This window comes from Mytilus californianus, unplaced genomic scaffold (genome assembly GCF_021869535.1).
Source record: "Mytilus californianus isolate M0D057914Y unplaced genomic scaffold, xbMytCali1.0.p SCAF_12, whole genome shotgun sequence".
In the NCBI taxonomy this organism is placed as follows: Eukaryota; Metazoa; Mollusca; class Bivalvia; order Mytilida; family Mytilidae; genus Mytilus; species Mytilus californianus.
In genome coordinates this window covers 3,291,661-3,314,996 of record NW_026262604.1, presented here as the reverse complement: position 1 = coordinate 3,314,996, position 23,336 = coordinate 3,291,661, and the positions used below count along the sequence as shown (strand labels likewise).

General features: G+C 33.9%; 1 protein-coding gene across 1 annotated transcript in view; it reads right to left on the bottom strand.

The window, feature by feature from the left end:
- Positions 1 to 23,336, bottom strand: part of LOC127721224 (fasciclin-1-like) — a 41,884-nt gene that overhangs the window by 9,621 nt on the left and 8,927 nt on the right. The window contains exons 2-11 of the mRNA XM_052227903.1: positions 16,552 to 16,723; positions 15,656 to 15,753; positions 14,605 to 14,789; positions 13,739 to 13,919; positions 13,133 to 13,253; positions 7,568 to 7,706; positions 6,141 to 6,300; positions 3,479 to 3,620; positions 1,385 to 1,532; positions 11 to 323 (exon numbers count right to left, since the gene is read on the bottom strand). Of these exons, the coding sequence (XP_052083863.1) occupies positions 11 to 323; positions 1,385 to 1,532; positions 3,479 to 3,620; positions 6,141 to 6,300; positions 7,568 to 7,706; positions 13,133 to 13,253; positions 13,739 to 13,919; positions 14,605 to 14,789; positions 15,656 to 15,753; positions 16,552 to 16,723 (1,659 nt within the window). The remainder of the gene's footprint in view (positions 1 to 10; positions 324 to 1,384; positions 1,533 to 3,478; positions 3,621 to 6,140; positions 6,301 to 7,567; positions 7,707 to 13,132; positions 13,254 to 13,738; positions 13,920 to 14,604; positions 14,790 to 15,655; positions 15,754 to 16,551; positions 16,724 to 23,336) is intronic.

Here is a 23,336-nt window from a genome sequence, read left to right as displayed (position 1 = left end):
TCAATCTTACCCTTTGAAAAGCATAAGCATTTTTCATGATCTTTTCACCATAGTTAGTATTTGAGAAATAATCTATAGCTGTAGAGTTTGGAGCAAAGAATGTTAGTTCACATGGCGATGATGCTGTTCCACAGTAGCCCATGTCCCATGGTGGATTCTCTGTCCACGGTGCAATAGTAGCCAGTCCGACTTTGTTGAAGTAATTGTTGATTCCATAATTTGGAGGATAGCCTTGTGACTCAAATGTACACTGTTGACTGTAGAACCTTCTGTCTGTCAAGTAGTTTTTCATACCAAGTGCTCTCATGTAATCATATGTTCTCCTTCAAAGACAAATATAGTATATAGTTCTACAAGCTGACAAAAAACTTGAGGGAGCACTATAAAGCAGTGGTGAAGAGCACTGTTTTTGATTTGATCTCGTAAATATGCAATAAACTACAGGTAGTTTAACTCAGCCACATTTTTTAATGTTTATGTCATATCTTATCAGGAGCACCTGAGATCACCCCTGTTTTTGGTGGGGTTCCTGATGCTCAGTCTTTGGTTTTCTATGTCGTTTTGTGTACTATTGTTTGTCTGTTTGTCTTTTTATTTTTTAGCCATGGCGTTGTCAGTTTATTTTTGACTTATGAGTTTGAATGTCCCTTTGGTATCTTTCGCCTCTCCATAAATGTTTTTTTTTTTCATTATGAGAATTGGATGGTAATGGCAAATCTTTGTTTCCTTCTGTTAAATTCATTCATTAACTTTTATAGACTCAGAACACTTTACATAATGTGTAGACATCTGTCTGTTATTGAAGACATATATGTTGCCCACTAGATGTCTAGAGGTTACTTTTTTTGTTGGGTTGCTGCCTCCTTGGTGTATACCCCACATCTCCATTTGTAAATACATATTTAGCTCATAAATTTTTTATCTGACACATACAATTAATTGGTTATGATGAACATTCAGAAAACATGTGTTGTGCAGACTCAATTAGTATCATCTATTCTCATTATAATTTCATTGTTTGGTACATTAATCATTTTTAAAATAAATGGAGAATGTGTCCATGGGACACAGATGATGCCCCTCGTTTGCATATAATGTTATAAAGGGGCATAAATCCAGAATGGTAAAAGTGACACCACCCAAATTCGAAGTGATCTGAGATTTGTGGTAATAAGCATTGTGTATAAGTTTACTAACATTTGGTTGAGGCAAACTAAAGTTAGAGAACGGAAACCAATTTCTGGATGTACGTATGGACAGACGGACGGACAGACGGACAAGGGTAATGCCTTTAACCTTTAATGCCCCCTTCACCCCAGCGGGGGCATAAAAAACAATACCTGTATTATCTTAATTTAACAATCTATCAAATTTAATGACTTACAACAACCAGAGGTCACTACAGATAAGGTTGGCCAGATCCAGGTAAGGTATACCCATTATTGTATCTATGAACTGTATTCTACCATTTGTACACTCGATGTCAGCCTGTGTAACCTTTGCTATTACTGTGTCACCTTGAACCCAAGTTTCTGAAAAAAGATAAGATCAAGGAGTAAATAAGTTTCTGAAAAAATATCAGGTCAAGGAGTAAAAAAGTTTCTGAAAAAAAGATAAGGTCAAGGAATAAAAAACAATTCTGAAAAAAATAAGGTCAAGGAGTAAAAAAGTTTCTGAAAAAAGATAAGGTCAAGGAGTAAAAATCTGTGTTGGTTGCAGCTCTTCTATAAAAGCATGCAAAGCAAACCTTTGATCAACTTGCTTGCTATGTTTGTTTGGATGTTTGTAAACAAAAGGTAGGTAGTCTGTTTCAGTCTGTTTACTATATAATGGAATTTGATTGGACAATAAACATTAACTTCATTGCATGTCAGTTATATAAAAACAGACTGAAACTCCCCCTACCTATTGTTTGCAAACATCCAAGCAAACATAGCAAGTTGATCAAAGGTTTGCTTTGCATGCTTTTATAGAAGAGCTGTAAAGCTGAGCTTCCAATAGAATGATGCTTTATAAATATTTCATTGAAATTCAGTAATTTCAAATATTTAATTTGTTTGAGGAAATATATTAATCAATTAACTGTGACTTTTGATGAAAAACAAATGACCTGTGAATATTAAAGCAGGATAGTCTTGACCATAAACAGAATATGTGCCAATAGAACACCATGCTTAGTTGCACTATATTTCCATAATGATCATGCAGTGGCGGATCCAGAACTTTTCATAAGGGGGGGAGCCCGCTCCAGTCATGCTTCAGTGATTCCCTATATAATCAACCAAATTTTTCCCCCGAAAGGGGGGGGGGGCCTTGGATCCGCCTATGTCATGTGTATATATGTGAACTAAATTTCAAGTTGATTTATGACCAACTCCTTTCTTGATCAGGTCATACTTATTTTCAGATCTTGTATACTGTGAATTCATTAATATTCTTTGGATACCGAATTTCCTGGATTTCGTGAGTACAGGGGAATAACTAATTTAAATGTTCAACAAATTACAAATTTTCTAAAGGAATGTATGCAGACTTTGCCAAAACAACGAAATTAAATATCCATGAAAATGCAAGTTTTCCTCAATCCACAAAATTGCACCCACTTAAATAAATGAATCCACATCCGGAGTATATAATTTTCCACAAATATCTGATTACCATTACATTGTCCTCATTCACAGGCCGCCTGCCTCATATTAATTCAGAATATGCAAGAAAGACTTATATATAACTCATAGATTGGAGTAAGACCATATCAACTGAAAAAGTATCTGCAATAGAATGGATATACAGTCAAACCTGTATTAAGCAGTCACCCTTGGGAAGTATCAAAAGTGACCGCTCAAGAGAGGTGACCTTTTAAACGAGGTTCCGAATTATTCCAATTCCGAGATCACCTGTGGCTGGGATCGGGCTAATTGTTTTATTCTTTTCAATCGGTAGAGTTATCTTTCTTGCGTCAGTGAAATTAAACTAACAGTAGAGGCTCTAAAGAGCCTGTGTCGCTCACATAGGTCTATGTGCATTACCAATAATGGACTCTCTCCAACATTGTAGACAAGAATAGAATTCATGACAAAAATTTCTTTTTTGTTGATCATTTTGTCTGTTTAGTTTCTCTCTATCTTCTTTATGTTTTGCTCAAAACACAAAAGATTCTGGCACTGTAAATTTGAAGAAAACATTTGAAATATGTTTATATTCCTGGAGAAATAAGTCAGTGATATGGTTTTTAATGAAAACAGAAAAGTGTGAAACACAAGGAATTCACTTATTTAGCTCCTATTGTACGATCTCTGTTAGAAACAGGTTCCAATTTTCATTTTGACTTCGATAATGAATACAAAAATTTTTCGTCATGATGAATTGGTTAGTTAAAAACATAAAAAAGAATGTTGTTAAAAGGTGAAAAGATGATTTCATGTGAAAATTAGGTGACCGCTGACCGGTTTAAACAGGTGACCGCTGAAACACTTACCATTCCTCTGTCTATAAATAGTTATCTTAGGGTTTGTTCCTTCTAAATATAGACTAGTTCTGAACTGTCGACTCTCATACTCTCCAACCATGCTTGACACCATTACTTGTTGACCAGGCTGTAGAATGTGAAGCTTCAATACCTAAAACAGAATCAATAAATTAATCTTGTGAACACCTCATTGTAAAAGTTGACTGCCAATTATTAATAAAAAAAATTAAACATTGCATTGTATAAAGCATTGATTGTAGTTGATTCAACTATAATCATGGACAAAGGAAGATAACTCAAATTTTAACAAGAGTGCACACGCTGAAATGTCTCGCCTTCTTTACTAATCATTGATATTATGTTGATAGTCCTAAATATAAAGCTTTATTACAACTGTCACATAAACTTAACATTAACCAAGTAAACTAAACATTGACCAATGAACCATGAAAATGAGGTCAAGGTCAGATGAACCATGCTAGGCAGGCATGTACAGCTACCAATTCTTCCATACAACAAATATAATTGACCTACTGCTTATAGTTTAAGAAAAACAGACCAAAACACAAAAACTTAACACTGAGCAATGAACCTTGAAAATGAGGTCAAGGTCAAATAAAACCTGTGTGACTGCCAAATAGATCATAAAATATTTCCATACACCAAATATAGTTGAACTATTGCATATAGTATTAGAAAAAAGGACCAAAACTCAAAAAACTTAACTTTGACCACTGAACCATGAAAATGAGGTCAAGGTCAGATGACACCTGCCCGCTAGACATGTACACCTTACAATCATTCCATACACCAAATATAGTAGACCTATGGCATACAGTATAAGAAAAACAAACCAAAACACAAAAACTTAACTATAACCACTGAACCTTGAAACTGAGGTCAAGGTCAGATGACACCTGCCAGTTGGACATGTACACCTTACAATCCTTCCATACACCGAATATACTAGACCTATTGCTTATAGTATCTGAGATATGGACTTGACCACCAAAACTTAACCTTGTTCACTGATCCATGAAATGAGGTCAAGGTCAAGTGAAAACTGTCTGACGGGCATGAGGACCTTGCAAGGTACGCACATACCAAATATAGTTGAACTATTGCATATAGTACTAGAAAAAAAGACCAAAACTCAAAAACTTAACTTTGACCACTGAACCATGAAAATGAGGTCAAGGTCAGATGACACCTGCCCGCTAGACATGTACACCTTACAATCATTCCATACACCAAATATAGTAGACCTATGGCATACAGTATAAGAAAAACAGACCAAAACACAAAAACTTAACTATAACCACTGAACCATGAAAATGAGGTCAAGGTCGGATGACACCTGCCAGTTGGACATGTACACCTTACAGTCCTTCCATACACCGAATATACTAGACCTATTGCTTATAGTATCTGAGATATGGACTTGACCACCAAAACTTAACCTTGTTCACTGATCCATGAAATGAGGTCGAGGTCAAGTGAAAACTGTCTGACGGGCATGAGGACCTTGCAAGGTACGCACATACCAAATATAGTTATCCTATTACTTATAATAAGAGAGAATCTAACATTACAAAAAATCTTAACTTTTTTTTCAAGTAGTCACTGAACCATGAAAATGAGGTCAAGGACATTGGACATGTGACTGACGGAAACTTCGTAACATGAGGCATCCATATACAAAGTATGAAGCATCCAGACCTTCCACCTTCTAAAATATAAAGCTTTTAAGAAGTTAGCTTACGCCGCCGCCGCCGCCGGATCACTATCCCTATGTCGAGCTTTCTGCGACAAAAGTCGCAGGCTCGACAAAAATTACTTGATATTTAGAAGAAATTAAAAATTTTGCAATTTTTCCATTTATAAAGGGGTATAACTCTAGAACGGTTAAAGTGACGCCACCAAAATTCAAACTTGATCTGTGTTTTGTGGTAATAAGCATTGTCTATAAGTTTCATAACATTTGGTTGAGGCAAACTTAAGTTAGAGAACAGAAACTAAAAATTTTGCAATTTTTCCATTTATAAAGGGCATAACTCTAGAACGGTTAATGTGACGCCACTAAAATTCAAACTTGATCCATGTTTTGTGGTAATAAGCATTGTGTATAAGTTTCATAACATTTGGTTGAGGCAAACTTAAGTTAGAGAACGGAAACTAAAAATTTTGCAATTTTTCCGTTTATAAAAGGGCATAACTCTAGAATGGTTAAAGTGACGCCACCAAAATTCAAACTTGATCTGTGTTTTGTGGTAATAAGCAGTGTGTATAAGTTTCATAACATTTGGTTGAGGCAAACTCAAGTTAGAGAACGGAAATTTGGGACGTACGTATGTACAGACGGACAAGGGTAAAACTTAATGCCCCCACCGCTACGGTGGGGGCATAAAAATTGAAAAATGAAAGAAAATATGTTCAAAATTTCCTTTAGACATTATCTCTTAATCATATAAAAGCTTTTGTCAAAGTTTCATAATATTCAACAAAATTATTGATGTCTGAAAACATTAACCCTAGACTGTATGATATTAACTGCAAAAAAATAAAAACTAAGTCCATATCTCTCTTGATTTTACCTAACCTACCTTGTCAATCAGCTTAGTATCAAAGTTAAGTGACACCCAGGGAACTCTCTTGATTTTACCTAACCTACCTTGTCAATCAGCTTAGTATCAAAGTTAAGTGACACCCAGGGAACTCTCTTGATTTTTTGAAAGGCCTCTGCTGTAGGAGCAAATACATTGACCCCAGTCTGTGTAACAAGGGCTTGCCTTGTCTCTTCTGAAGCTTTATTAATTAACTGGTCAAATAATCTGAAGATAGAAAAAAAAAAGATCACAAACTGTGGAATAATTTTTGTAAGAACTTGTAAATATTCATGGCCTGAGGAATATCGGGGTTGTCTGGATTTTGTGGTTTTGACGATTTCTGCATACAAGTCTTTCGATTATTTTGTATTTTGTTAAACTGCAAGTTACTTTCATTTTTGAAACCCCCCTTTCCCTCCCACTTTAATTTTTTCGGTTAATATTAAATTGATATAAAGTAATAAATGCATCACATGGAATACCTTGCCGACATGTAGCTGGATACCAAAGTTTAGGATTTATATAGTTCCTGAGAAAAATTGAAGAAATTTACAAACATGGCCATTATGTGAAAGAATATTTAAGTAAATTAGTGACAGATGAATGTGAAAATGCATCACACTATAAAGCATCCTTATATAAAGCTTGTTACCAAATTTCAGTATGCTCTGATTTGAAGTTTCAGAGAAAAATGCAACAATATGTCATGAAACTCACTGACTGAGTAAAGTCAGTGTAACCCATGAATAATATAGTTTCTACAATTTATTTAAACACAGAGTGATTTAAACCTTGACATATTGTATAGACACCTAACTACAGTTAAATTTACATTGTGTCATAGATCAAATTTATTCGTTCAGTGTATGTTTACTTGTTTTTGTTAATATGTCTTTTGATTGAGTTAAGCCATTTCAATTGATATTTTATAGTGTGTCTTTCCATGTTGTGATATTACACTATTATTTCAGGTTAGGGTGAAGGTTGGTGCCTGTTAAAACGTTTAAACCCGCTGCATTTGTTTGCACTTGTCCTAAGTCAGGAACCTGTTGTTCAGTGGTTGTCGTTTGTTGACGTGGTTCATAAGCATTTCTCGTTTCTCCTTTTTTATATAGATTAGACCGTTGGTTTTCCTGTTTGAATGGTTTTACATCTGTCATTTTTGGGTCCCTTGATAGCTGGCTGTTCGGTGTGAGCCAAGGCTCCGTGTTGAAGGCCTTACTTTGACCTATAATGGTTTACTTTTACAAATTGTGACTTGGATGGAGAGTTGTCTCATTGGCACTCATACCACATCTTCTTATATATAACTAAAGACTGTATGTTGACCACTTAATGTCGTCTGGTTTTTGTCATTTGGTCTCTGGCTCCTTGATGTATACTTAATATTTTCCTTTAATCCAAAGAACAAAAAATATAAAAACAGGAATTTGTTCCACTGTTATTTATATATGGATTATATCATAATTGATATATTCAAAACTATACATACGGTGAGTCTTCTGATATCTGCTGTCGTACTGTATTATAGATGAAACCTAGCAAGCGATCACAAACATGGATGACTCCATTGTTGACTGTTATATTTCCCATTGTAATCGCTGACGTGACTCCACCACTGTTGACATAGACTGAAAGAGATGAATTGCAATTTATATTGAGGACAGACAGCCATTGTGAATAAAGAAAACTCCTCAAGCAAAATGTTTGAATAGAAAAAAGGACAAAAAATTGAATTTAAAATCCTAAATATGATGCCTATAAAAACTGCTATTCTACTGTGCACTGCCATATTGGTGCTGATGCAGAAATGTGAATTATTTGCGGAACTTTCCATATTGATAAAGAAATTCATATAATTTTCATTTAATGGTAAAAACTGTCTTGAGAATACAGAATTGTTTTCCTTTGATTCAAAAATTTCGAAAACTTGGCTCTATACAATGGGAGATAACTCTGATAATAAAATGTACTGAATATTTTACTTTTATGTTATTAACACATTTTTTTTTAATTTATTGAGAGCATTTTATAAAAGTCATCTTCTTTTACTGTACAACATTCTAACAGTACATTTTTTTTTATTAATCTGTATTTTTATCCGTAAAAAATATGGGAATATTACACTACGTATTTTGAAAATATCATGATGTCAAACTACATTTTTTGAAAATATGAACAAATCTTTAAGCTTTTGTTTGTATTCCAATACAAGCTTAAAGTAGGACAGTGGTCATTACTTGAAATATCAAAGTAAAGGTATTGTTATAATGAGTCAATATATATTAAAGAAATGAGGAGTCCGGAGCCTCTGGCCTTTGCTAGTCTTGTATGTTTTTTTTAATTTTAGTTCATTTATATGTTTTGGAGTTTAGTGTGACGTCCATTTTCATCGAACTAGTACACATTTTTGTTTAGGGGCCAGCTGAAGCCCGCCTCCGGGTGTTGGATTTTCTCGCTGTGTTGAAGACCCATTGGTGGCCTTCGGCTGTTTTCTGCCCTTTGGTCGGGTTGTTGTCTCTTTGACACATTCCCCATTTCCATTCTCAATTTTATGATGGCCAAATGAGGCAACTATCCATTTGAGTCCAAATGACATGGATTTAAGCAACATTAGCCTGTTTACACTAAGGCCAGTTATTACCTTTATTATCGATAAATTTTAATTTGTGTAATGAGCCCTCAACACTCTTTAAGGATGTTTGCTACTCTGTTTCAAAATAACAAGCTTTTTAAAAGACTGTTATAAATTGAAAGAATATAAATAAAGAAGCTAAAAAAACAGGAAAAAAAATGAAGGGACCGTGTGCTTGTTTTTGAGATATAAGATATGGTAAATTTGGCGGGAAATGATTCTCTCTAGATTTTTCATGCATTTAACATTGGCAGCTTTTTACTTTCAAAAACTGTGAAAAAATAATAAGGCTTTTATAAGATTTTCAAAAATGGCTTTTCAAACTATATGTTATAAAATTATGAAAAGAAAAGGAGGGGTTAGTAGGAAATTTTTTTATTTGCACTACATGGATAAAACTAGAGGATTCCGAATATCTGACAAAAAAATCAAAATCAAGAGTAGCGAACATCCTTAAACATTTTTGAAGATTTGCAAACTAAAATCCCAGTCTATAAAGTAACTGATTCATCCAAATGATTTTGAACCATATTTATTTTCATCTTGCCTTTCTTACATTCTTTAATGAATTTTTAAAATATTGTCTTCCATATTGATAGTGACATCTTTTTGGCATTTATAAACAGCTGTTTCTTACTGTTATATGGATATGGTTTGCATATTGACAGAGCTCTTTGATTGGTGTTAAAAGAGAGGCAAAGGATACCAAAGGGACATTCAAAGTTGAGGAATCCCTGATTGTGATTGAAAAAAGTTCCTTCCCCTTATATGGATATGGTTTGCGTATAGACAGAGCTCTCTGATCAGGGTTAAGGAATCCCTGATTGTGATTAAAAAAAGTTCCTTCCCCTTATATGGATATGGTTTGCGTATAGACAGAGCTCTCTGATCAGGGTTAAGGAATCCCTGATTGTGATTAAAAAAAGTTCCTTCCCCTTATATGGATATGGTTTGCGTATAGACAGAGCTCTCTGATCAGGGTTAAGGAATCCCTGATTGTGATTAAAAAAAGTTCCTTCCCCTTATATGGATATGGTTTGCGTATAGACAGAGCTCTCTGATCAGGGTTAAGGAATCCCTGATTGTGATTGAAAAAAGTTCCTTCCCCTTATATGGATATGGTTTGCGTATAGACAGAGCTCTCTGATCAGGGTTAAGGAATCCCTGATTGTGATTAAAAAAAGTTCCTTCCCCTTATATGGATATGGTTTGCGTATAGACAGAGCTCTCTGATCAGGGTTAAGGAATCCCTAATTGTGATTAAAAAAAGTTCCTTCCCCTTATATGGATATGGTTTGCGTATAGACAGAGCTCTCTGATCAGGGTTAAGGAATCCCTGATTGTGATTAAAAAAAGTTCCTTCCCCTTATATGGATATGGTTTGCGTATAGACAGAGCTCTCTGATCAGGGTTAAGGAATCCCTGATTGTGATTAAAAAAAGTTCCTTCCCCTTATATGGATATGGTTTGCGTATAGACAGAGCTCTCTGATCAGGGTTAAGGAATCCCTGATTGTGATTAAAAAAAGTTCCTTCCCCTTATATGGATATGGTTTGCGTATAGACAGAGCTCTCTGATCAGGGTTAAGGAATCCCTGATTGTGATTAAAAAAAGTTCCTTCCCCTTATATGGATATGGTTTGCGTATAGACAGAGCTCTCTGATCAGGGTTAAGGAATCCCTGATTGTGATTAAAAAAAGTTCCTTCCCCTTATATGGATATGGTTTGCGTATAGACAGAGCTCTCTGATCAGGGTTAAGGAATCCCTGATTGTGATTGAAAAAAGTTCCTTCCCCTTATATGGATATGGTATGCGTATAGACAGAGCTCTCTGATCAGGGTTAAGGAATCCCTGATTGTGATTAAAAAAAGTTCCTTCCCCTTATATGGATATGGTTTGCGTATAGACAGAGCTCTCTGATCAGGGTTAAGGAATCCCTAATTGTGATTAAAAAAAGTTCCTTCCCCTTATATGGATATGGTTTGCGTATAGACAGAGCTCTCTGATCAGGGTTAAGGAATCCCTGATTGTGATTAAAAAAAGTTCCTTCCCCTTATATGTATATGGTTTGCGTATAGACAGAGCTCTCTGATCAGGGTTAAGGAATCCCTGATTGTGATTAAAAAAAGTTCCTTCCCCTTATATGGATATGGTTTGCGTATAGACAGAGCTCTCTGATCAGGGTTAAGGAATCCCTGATTGTGATTAAAAAAAGTTCCTTCCCCTTATATGGATATGGTTTGCGTATAGACAGAGCTCTCTGATCAGGGTTAAGGAATCCCTGATTGTGATTAAAAAAAGTTCCTTCCCCTTATATGGATATGGTTTGCGTATAGACAGAGCTCTCTGATCAGGGTTAAGGAATCCCTGATTGTGATTAAAAAAAGTTCCTTCCCCTTATATGGATATGGTTTGCGTATAGACAGAGCTCTCTGATCAGGGTTAAGGAATCCCTGATTGTGATTAAAAAAAGTTCCTTCCCCTTATATGGATATGGTTTGCGTATAGACAGAGCTCTCTGATCAGGGTTAAGGAATCCCTGATTGTGATTAAAAAAAGTTCCTTCCCCTTATATGGATATGGTTTGCGTATAGACAGAGCTCTCTGATCAGGGTTAAGGAATCCCTGATTGTGATTAAAAAAAGTTCCTTCCCCTTATATGGATATGGTTTGCGTATAGACAGAGCTCTCTGATCAGGGTTAAGGAATCCCTGATTGTGATTAAAAAAAGTTCCTTCCCCTTATATGGATATGGTTTGCGTATAGACAGAGCTCTCTGATCAGGGTTAAGGAATCCCTGATTGTGATTAAAAAAAGTTCCTTCCCCTTATATGGATATGGTTTGCGTATAGACAGAGCTCTCTGATCAGGGTTAAGGAATCCCTGATTGTGATTAAAAAAAGTTCCTTCCCCTTATATGGATATGGTTTGCGTATAGACAGAGCTCTCTGATCAGGGTTAAGGAATCCCTGATTGTGATTAAAAAAAGTTCCTTCCCCTTATATGGATATGGTTTGCGTATAGACAGAGCTCTCTGATCAGGGTTAAGGAATCCCTGATTGTGATTAAAAAAAGTTCCTTCCCCTTATATGGATATGGTTTGCGTATAGACAGAGCTCTCTGATCAGGGTTAAGGAATCCCTGATTGTGATTAAAAAAAGTTCCTTCCCCTTATATGGATATGGTTTGCGTATAGACAGAGCTCTCTGATCAGGGTTAAGGAATCCCTGATTGTGATTAAAAAAAGTTCCTTCCCCTTATATGGATATGGTTTGCGTATAGACAGAGCTCTCTGATCAGGGTTAAGGAATCCCTGATTGTGATTAAAAAAAGTTCCTTCCCCTTATATGGATATGGTTTGCGTATAGACAGAGCTCTCTGATCAGGGTTAAGGAATCCCTGATTGTGATTGAAAAAAGTTCCTTCCCCTTATATGGATATGGTATGCGTATAGACAGAGCTCTCTGATCAGGGTTAAGGAATCCCTGATTGTGATTAAAAAAAGTTCCTTCCCCTTATATGGATATGGTTTGCGTATAGACAGAGCTCTCTGATCAGGGTTAAGGAATCCCTAATTGTGATTAAAAAAAGTTCCTTCCCCTTATATGGATATGGTTTGCGTATAGACAGAGCTCTCTGATCAGGGTTAAGGAATCCCTGATTGTGATTAAAAAAAGTTCCTTCCCCTTATATGGATATGGTTTGCGTATAGACAGAGCTCTCTGATCAGGGTTAAGGAATCCCTGATTGTGATTAAAAAAAGTTCCTTCCCCTTATATGGATATGGTTTGCGTATAGACAGAGCTCTCTGATCAGGGTTAAGGAATCCCTGATTGTGATTAAAAAAAGTTCCTTCCCCTTATATGGATATGGTTTGCGTATAGACAGAGCTCTCTGATCAGGGTTAAGGAATCCCTGATTGTGATTAAAAAAAGTTCCTTCCCCTTATATGGATATGGTTTGCGTATAGACAGAGCTCTCTGATCAGGGTTAAGGAATCCCTGATTGTGATTAAAAAAAGTTCCTTCCCCTTATATGGATATGGTTTGCGTATAGACAGAGCTCTCTGATCAGGGTTAAGGAATCCCTGATTGTGATTAACATATTTATAAACACCTGATACATACCGTTATATGGATATGGTTTGCGTATAGACAGAGCTCTCTGATCAGGGTTAAGGAATCCCTGATTGTGATTAACATATTTATAAACACCTGATACATACCGTTATATGGATATGGTTTGCGTATAGACAGAGCTCTCTGATCAGGGTTAAGGAATCCCTGATTGTGATTATCATATTTATAAACACCTGATACATACCATTATATGGATATGGTTTGCGTATAGACAGAGCTCTCTGATCAGGGTTAAGGAATCCCTGATTGTGATTAACATATTTATAAACACCTGATACATACCGTTATATGGATATGGTTTGCGTATTGACAGCGCTCTTTGATTGGCATTAAGGAATCCCTGATTGTGATTAACATAAGTTGTAAACAATGCAGCATTCTTTATGTAATGTGCCCTAACCACCTGTAAAATAGAAATTTAAATGCATATTAAAACGAAAAAAAAATATAATTCATATCGATTTTAAATACAGTACTGTTCACATTGGCAGTAAGGTGACTTACTTACACTTTAGAAATCTCACTGATTTAAATGTAGTTACTATCCTAATTGGAAAAATTTTAAAAGTAATAGATTCTCATCCAACTTTAGAAAAAAGGGGGGGGAAGGGAATAAATGTTATGTTTTGCCCTTTCTGGCTGTTAAATTGGGACCTAAAGGTTGAGGTTAGTCGAGGGAAGAGAATCTAAAATATGTTATGGCCAAATCCAGCAAAATGCATTCAAGCAATTGTAAATATTTGCAAAAAATTTAGAAAAAGATTATTTAATGAAAGAAAAATTATATTTTTCAAAATAAATTTAGATCAATTATTTGTCTAAAATGTACCCAAAAGGATTGACTTAACAGTTCCCCCTCCTGAAATGAGGTTCCTCATCACTAGATACCTCATGTAATTTCTGTACATCTTGTTGAAGGTCTCTAAGTTTAGATGAATCTATTCTATCTATAGCAGCATCATTTGGTACGAAGAGTGTAAATCTTCCATCGTAATTCTGGAGATCTTTGATAGGATCATAGAACTGTCCAGATATAGATAGCTTATTCAAAATCTCTGTATAAAACTTCCTACAAATAAAAAAAAAAACATGTTAGAGTATTATATGTATATAAAATAACTAGAACTGCGAGTTCAAACTGTGAGTGAACTCCGAGATTCAAAAGGATTCCTCTGCCACCCAAATTTGATTATTTGCCCTTTAACAAGTTTGACACAGATAATACAGTTCTACAACCGTGTAAATTTCCATCAATAACCATTTAAGCATTTGTGAGGAGTTGCCCTTTGTAGAGACTATAACCACATATAGTAATCTTGAAGTAAGAAAGTTGAATTATCTCCCCTTTAACCTGTATGTAGCTCTGTCTATCATAGATGACCCTGTGTTGACCTCTACATGTCTTTTTTGTGTCATCAAGTAACTATCTCATTTTTGTACAGCAAACATCTCCTTCTGGGCCAAAAATAGAATTTAGATTGTTTCATGTTGCCTACCTACCCTAAAAAGCTGCCTACCCGAAATTTTATGACACAAATCAGTTCAAATTTTTTTTAAATGATTTTTTCCTGCTTTAATGTCCTTTTCTTGTCTAAAACATGTAAACATATGTTGTTGGCCAAAACAAATAAAATCCCTACCTACCTACCCATCCCAACAAGGCATGGGTAGGAAACATCCAATAAAGAATTTTTGTAAGGATGGCCTTATTCATACTCTTAGAAAGATTTTCTAGTAGGACTTCTGTGACTTACGTAGAGTTGACTTTTGGATTGTCTGGAGACTGTGTATATTCATAAGATGTCTTCAGACTGGTCTTATCAATCCAGATCATAAGTCCATGGACCACACCATTTATACCAACCAGATCTTTCTGCTCTGGTGATACAATAGCTCCATTAACAAAGAACGTTGTTGGTCCAAACCAACCAGAAATTGCCTGGAAATAGAAATTTACATCCATAACTTTAATATCATAGGATGCAAGGTGAACAAACAAACGCAAAACACATAAAAGAGGGTCTGCATGGGGGGTCCTCTATTTCTGTTTTCTTTAATTTTTTATGCCATTTTTCTCTATTCTTAATTTTTTTGGTCCATTTTTCTCTATTCTTTATAAATTTTGCCCATCATTGTCTATTCTGTAAACCCCCATCCACCCCCTATATAAGGATGAAAATTTCAAAACAGTTATTGACAAGACTTAATTATTAATGATAGTAATTTAACAAAATATTGGATATGAAAATTTTATCTTCATCATGTTTATGTAGTTGTAGAATTTTCAATAAAGAATTCATTTGCATGAAGAAATTATGTGTTATCAGTGAATGTGATTAATATGTGTGAAATAAATATGCTAATACCTGATGATTTTTTAAGATTTATACTGACAGTGAGTGTTAAGTGTCTAAAATTTCACAAGTAATTCAATAGTCAGGAGCCTGTAATTCAATGATTGTCGTTTGTTGCTGTATATCATTGTTTTTCGTTTATTGTTTTGTACATCAATCAGGCCCTTGGTTTTCTGTCTGAATTGTTTTACATTTGTCATTTTAGGGCCTTTTATAGCTTACTATGTGGGTTTTGTTCATTGTTGAAGGCCATACGTTGACCTATAGTAGTTAACTTCTATGTCATTTGGTCTCTGGAGGAGGGTTGTCTCATATGCAATCATACTATATCTTATTTTTACATTCTATGTCTTATTCTGAAAATGTTTAGGCCTATTTCAAGTATTATTTTAACCAATTTCACAAGTCTTACTTTAAAACTGTAAGGCCATGAGATTACATTGCTACTTACACTCCCTTCTCGTCTATTAATATACAGTTTACTTGAAGACATACTTCTTCTTACTGAATTATCTTGGAAATCTCCTGTCATTAACCTTTGTCCTTCAACTGAAAAAATAATTAGGGTTAAGAAATTAAAAAATGTGGGGTATACATCAATAGGACTCTAATCTAGATTTTGATTGGTTAATACGAGGAAGACAATTTACTCTATCCCATGGCAAATACTCTATTACCCTTCACGGAGACGCTTGCTCAAGTGTGCTCAAGTGTGCGCTTTAATAAATGCAGATGATTGTTTTGTACAAGACGACATAGTTTATTACTTTGAATTTGAAATTTAATAGACAGCAATAACAGAACATTCAGTATAACAAATTAAATAACACATATCTAAGAGGGTGATAGAGCAGATTGTTTCCCCTCGAAAAGACAATGTCAACCTTGGCTTCGTCTCAGTTGACAATGTTTTCTCTGGGTAACAATCTGCTCTATCACCCTCTCAGCTATGTGTTATTTATATAGTATTGGATCAAATTCCAACATTCTGAAGTAGAAGGTGTATTTGGGGCATATTTGGGACTCTAAATTTGATGAAGATCAAAAACAGTGTGCTCCATTCAAGACCACAATTTGGACAAGTCTAAAGTACAACTTTCAGTAAAATGAAAACTCAAGCTGTCCCCTCCCCCTTCCAAACCAATTTTTTTCATACACAAATTAAAATGTTTAAGATCATCTACCTATTTTCTTTTATTTAAATTAAGCATGATACATTTGCATGAAAATGCAAAAAAAAACAACCAAACCGGATCCCAAACTTTCCAAAAAATAGGATGAGTATCAAAGAATTTTAGAATGCTGTTACTAATGTTAAATATTAATTTTATTCCTATATGTACTTACTGACATGAAACTTGACAAAGTTTTGAAGATCAATGCCCACCATGGTATCGACAATGTGCTTCCTGTCTGGAGTGAGGTTCTCATAGGCTGTGTCATTGGGAGCAAATATTGTGTATGTCCTTGAAAACTGAAAGAATTCCACTAGGTTTGCCTTTCTTACAAGAGACTCAAACTAAAATACAAATGAACAATAAAAAAATGATACAGAAACATAAATCAAAGAATTGTTGGTGCTGTGAACCAGCCAATTTTTTAAGCTCGTCAGGCATTTTTTCTGATATCATTTTTATTATTTTCTCATAAAAGCAGAGCTCTCCTTTAAAAATTTCAAGACAGTCATCAAAACTTGGTTTAAATGAATTTGGCCCAAAATGTAAATTTATGTCTTGGCAAGTTTCTATTGTAAACTAGAGGCTCTAAAAGACTTTTGAAGTACATCATGTGTCATTCAATTGGCTGTACAATGTATGTGCATTTTCAAAAATGCCACTCTCCAACATTAAGAGTAGACTAGAATATAATTAATTACTATATATATATATAAGATCTCTTTTTTGCTGATCTTGCACTTGTGTGCTTCTTCTTCACTCTAGTATGTCAATTCTAAAGAAATAAAACTGCTATACATTTGCTATAAGAACTTAGGAGTCTACCCATGATTTTGGCCATGTTAAATTTATTTATAGAGTTTGTCTTGCTGATCCTTTTAAAGTTTTTGCAGTTTTAAGTTCTCTCTATCTATTATAATCTTCAAGAAAATAGGCAAAAATTAAAAAAACAATGGTAAAAATCATAATTTGTTGGCAATAACACCTGTTAAATTTTCTCTATCAATAGAGGATTTCAAGTATAAAAACAAATCTTGCATTTTTTTACGTTACCACTATGTTCTAGTTTTACTTTTAGCCATGAGTCATATTGGTTGGTATGCAGTAGAACTGGACACATTTTTAAACTAGATACCCAAATGATGATTGTGGCCAAGTTCGATTTTATTTGGCCCAGTAGTTTCAGTGGACAATATTTTTGTAAAAAAAAAAGTATGACAAGACAACAATTGCCAAGTGATGAGAATAGCTCTCTCAGCCGTTTGGTCCAGGTGAGCTTATAAGAAGAGACAAGATACCAAAGAGCAATCAAAAATCATGAGTCCAATAAGAACAGTGAAAACAAGAAATTAAGTGCCAATCTGCATAAGAATCAGGCAGTGGTGAAAACATATGACAAACAAAAACCCACTGAAGTTGACATTAAATTATGCTCTAAATGTAGAATGGTGCACGAATATAACACTCGTTTCCTTTTCCTGTTCTGGTAAGTCAAGATATAATTTGGTTGAAATGCACTAGAAAGTAACAATTAAGGGGAGCTAATACTCCATAATTTTCTATCATTCTATCCAAAAGTTATCTAAAAATTTCTCGAAAGTACCTGACACGCAGAAATGAAAGACCTACCATTTCTAACTCAGGATGAGGGTAACTTCAAAATAGGATGGTTATGTCGGTGGGTTTTTTTCTGCCATGTTTTGATTTTTTTCAAAAATTGTCTGATTCTTACAAACAGGCCTGGGGCCATTACATTGCAATGTAATGCACTACATTACAATTACTTTGTGATTCTTCCATTACAATTACATTTTTTCTCACATGTAATGCATTATATTACAATTACTTTGCCTGTGTAATGCATTACAATACACATTACTTTTTCAATATATAAACATGTAAAAAACTAAAATTTTTTATAAGAAATTGATAAATATTACCAAGGTATATGTACATATATGTATAGGTATATGTACATATATATACGGTTGGTTCCCGATTGTTCCACTTTTTAAAATTTTAGAGTTCTGATTGTCCAACATGAAAAGTTCTGATTGTCCTACATTATTTTTATATTTTTAATGTTCTTGAATAAACAATGTAATTGTTGTTTGTTTTGCAATATCAAATTAAAATTAATTATTGCATGAGCAAACTAGTAGTTGATATCAATTTTATAAATGTAACTATGAATTGTTGAATAAATCATCAGTTAAAATGCACTTTTGATTAAGCAGTATAACTTATATATGTAATAAACGATATCTATTATGTTAGGTTAATTCCTAAATCAAATATTTTTTTTATTTTAAAGTTGTTAATTGAATTTTAAAAACATGGACGCAATTTTGACTTTCTTTTCATTTTTAAGAGCGCTCAGACTTAAAGGTCTAGCGGGGTACGTCTAAACACCGCTCAGGACCTCCTGAGTACACTCAGGACATACAATGTGCACTCAGGACCCTTTATAGTCATTGTATTTGCACACAGGATGGATGAATATATTCGTTACACGCTGCTTATTCAAGAGTTAAATTTTGGTAGAATTTGAAATCGAACTTAGATAGATATGTTAATTCATATGAAATAATGAGGGCACGTGTCACTGATTACACAACTACTGAGCCGTGAATTATCCAATCAACAAAATTGATTGGATTATCTTTATTGTTGCTTATGCATTGTGTTGTTAGTACTGTGTTACGTTTAAAATGAATAACACGATGTTATTAAGTTTTGTGAAAGTTGCAGTGTAGAGACTGAAAAACATTTTCTTATGGAATGCACACTTTATGACGATATTTGATATAACCTTTTTCATGAATGTTCAAAATTTATTCAATATTTTCACAGCCTTGATATAGATAACAAATTTATTGAAACTATGAACTGGTCCTATATTTTCAATGACAGTATTTAGAATTTAAAATTAATAAGACAGATCAGAATTTATTTATATGATTTGCTAAGTCTAATATCTTGGCTGCGTACGTGCTGTCCTTGGTCTTTTCCTTTGGTTTGGCTTACGATCACGCTTCTGGGGTTTTCACACTTCAAACTCTGTGCACGAAGACTTAGTCGTGGTTTGAACGGATTTCGTTTACTTACAAATTATTTAGAAATAATACCCAAATATGATAATTTTTAACTTTAATGAGAAAGATAAATCTTACTAAATGCGGATTTGTTAAAGCATTCGTATTACTCAAGAATGAAATTACTGGACAAGAACGATAAAAATGAGAAAGAACACTAACTATATGAGATTTGCTTATTTGAAAAGCGTATTTCGGTAAGTACGGCTTCTACAGTTAAGAACGGGTTCCATTTACAAAACTAAATCTTAATTCATGAAAAGTATGACAAATTTATTTCCCTTTTCAAACTCGTTCAAGGAATTTACATGTATTACTGGACAAGAACAAGTTTCTATAGGGGAATAAATCTAACAAATGAAATTTTGATTGAATCGTTATGTTATACATACACAGCCTCTCATTGGTCAAAAATAAAGTGTTAATTATTTGAATGAATCTCAAAGACAAGAAAATAGAACAAAACACACACACACAATTATATAAATAAGAATTAGAACGCAATGATACCAGAGACATATATACACATGTATATATATATATGTCTCTGATGATATCAATATTTTTTTTTTAATTCAACGCTATTTTTAGTGAGTGATCAGATTGACTGTTAGCTTGGCTGCGTACGTGCTGTAAAAGTAAATTATAAATGGTGTTTCACCGATTCTTTTTTTTACCATGGAACAATACAATTAAAGTCTATTGTAATATATCTAGAGATATGAAAATACGAAAGAATTATTCTTCTAAATTTTTGAAATAAGAATAAAACTAAACTTTTTATTGCACGAAATTTTAATAAAATACGAAAATCTATACAAAGAAAATAATAACGATATGTTTAATATCTATTAAGTTAATGAAATGAAATGAATTGAATGAAAATTTCCCAACTATATATGTAGATTTCTCATATTTCTCGACTGGCTTCAATTCTTACAAACAAAAAGAAAAATGTTTATTTAACGTTTTTTTTCTAAAACAATATATCTTTATTGTTCTTTATTTTTCAAAAGACATCTTGATTTTGTTTGTCTGCGAAACTTACTTGTATGAGGTAAGTACCATCACTAATCACTCCTAATTATTAAAGATCAAAAGACCTAATCAACTTGATAATTGGCATTTAATATAATCCTCGGTCATGCCTGACATATTTCACAAAAACGGTGCGTGCCGATGAAAACTTCAATAACTCCTTAAATGTTAAAATGATTTTATCAAAACAAAAATTAATAGATGAAGAATTAAATTATCTATCAAATGCATACCTTCACCACTCACTAAAACATATATTTCATGTCCTGAGTGCACTTTGTATGTCCTGAGTGCACTCAGGAGGTCCTGAGCAGTGTTTAGACGTACCGGGTCTAGCGACTGATTTAAAAAAACAAAACATTTACAATCTCAATATTACATAAGCAATTTTTATATGTAATAAAATAGATTGCAAGGTCTCAACCTATATTCTCACTTAGGGAAAAGAGACACTGTTTTAAAAACATTAAATGCTTTAAGCAGAACGAGAACATGTTGGTGTTAGATGAATATGAAACCTTCTTTTAAAAGAACTAGATCGACACAGTCATCAAGCCGGAATTTTAACTTGCTAGTTCACAAGATAACAGTCCGCAGGTAGACACATGTGTCACCATACACAGACAAATTATTCTAAGTAAGGACTGACCAGTCTTTCCTCTTTGTCCAAAATATCGCGTCCTTTGAGGAGAAGCAACAAATTCCAAATTTCTGTTCATTGGTTGGACCTGGCTGGGGTCAATTTATTCTTATTGTGTAAAGTTAGACCAGATATCTATACAATCAACATGTCTGCACATTATTTCGTTTTGAGTTTATGATTTCTTATTAATATTCAAATAAAACTTTCCCCATTTTTTGCTTGAATTGAATGCTTACTTGAACAATTTTATGATCAGACTTATTATATAGAATATGTTTCATTTCTTTGTTTTATGAATATATCTATTAATCCAATCATAACTCTTAACCCCCCCCTAACCCCACCCTTTTTTGCCCCCTGGTAAGATTTGCTGTGCTGCTACCATCTCTCAGACAACATCCTACATGTATATTTAATGGTTATCTCTGCTTGTATTTTCCTAGTGTAAAGTGTGAGTATACAACTTCTGTATGAGGAGTCTCAACCAGGTCCTGAACCAATTCAAATAACTAGTTCAGAGTCTAGTGAAGAAACCATTACATTTACTTGAGGCTGAATAAAAACTAAATACAGGTTTGGGCCAAGTAAATCCACAGTTTAATTATAATTCCAATTAGATGCAAACATAATTGGCAAATATAGCCAAAGACAAAATTACATAGATCTGCAAAACTGTGGTACTCATAACAAACAAAACTACAAATTAACTAAGTACTAGTAAAAAATAAACACATGCAATAAACAAAGTGGTGTGGTGGGTGGGAATAAAAAATTAGTTTCTGCATGAAACTTTGCTGCGTTCAACCACGCTGAATTTTCTAATTGAAGTGAGCGCACTACAATCACAAACCAATCAGCTAATTAGTCATGTGACTGGTCATCACTGGAAGCCCCTTTCCCATTGGTAATGCCAGTCTCTTGACCAAATAAGGACTGTCATCCGATGACGAGCACAGTGGCAATCCAACACCAGTCTGGCATGTAAAGATAATTATTGATCAATACTCCCCTATGATGCAACGGCAGAGTTAATTTTATTTTGATTAATAATATATTTAAAATAAATACCCCAATATCAGTTTAAACCCTGTCAATTTTAGAACAAATCCCTGAAACTTTGTAACATGTAAAATTATTCTTATCTTTTTGCATTTCTCTTAAACACATCTTTTAATTTATTTTTATTTTGTCCTTGATACTTCTAAATTTTTCAATTATATACTATATGTTCAATTTATGTTAAAAGAGTCCATTTAATATTTTATTAAGTTAAAACAAGGATTTGTATAGTCACTATACAAATCCTTGGTTAAAATATGTCTATTTTGTTATATATAATTGTTCTTTATTTGGACAGTAGTTTAACAAAATATCACAAAACAAAATAAAATATGTAAATACCATCTTTTCTCAATGTTTATTTCAAATTTTATGAGTTACATAATAACTTGTAATTACCTGCTACACACTTTAAAAACAAATGAACCACTATCAAAACAATTCCCAATTGTCCCACATTTAAACTTCCCAATTGTCCCAAAAACATCCTTGATTGTCCCACAAAATTTTATTACATTTTTACCTGTAAGTATTAGATACAATACAAAGGTAACAAAGAAACAGGCCGGTAACAACCGTTGCCGGATAGTTTTTCTGCACGAGTAGTCAGGTGAAGGTCCGAGGCGTCGTAATAGCCGAGGACCTTGACCTGACTACGAGTGCAGAAAAACTATACGGCAGTTTGTTTCCGGCCTGTTTTTTGTTACCTTTGTTTTGTATCTGACTTGTACGACGTTTCAAGAAAGATGTAGTACATTTTGCATTTAAAATTAAACAGATTAGAAACTTAAATGGTCATATACCAGTTAATGTAAGTTACAGTTTTTCACTTCCCTTCAGCCTATAGTTTTTTCTCAAGAAATTCAAGAATCTAATAATTTCATAAAAAAAGAACCATGTCAAGTAAAAGATGAATGTCGTACACATTTGAAAAATGCAACTTCGCAAGTAAGTAATGTATGAAAAAGATTTTCCAGAGGTAAGCAAGCTAACATTTGATTTTTATTTGGGGAAAAACCGAAAAAGGGGGTGGGGGTTAAAATAAATTTAAACTGAATAAACAGGCTTGATTCTTTTTTGTTGAAAACATGCAGGATGTGTCATTCCATTCCCCCATTCCGC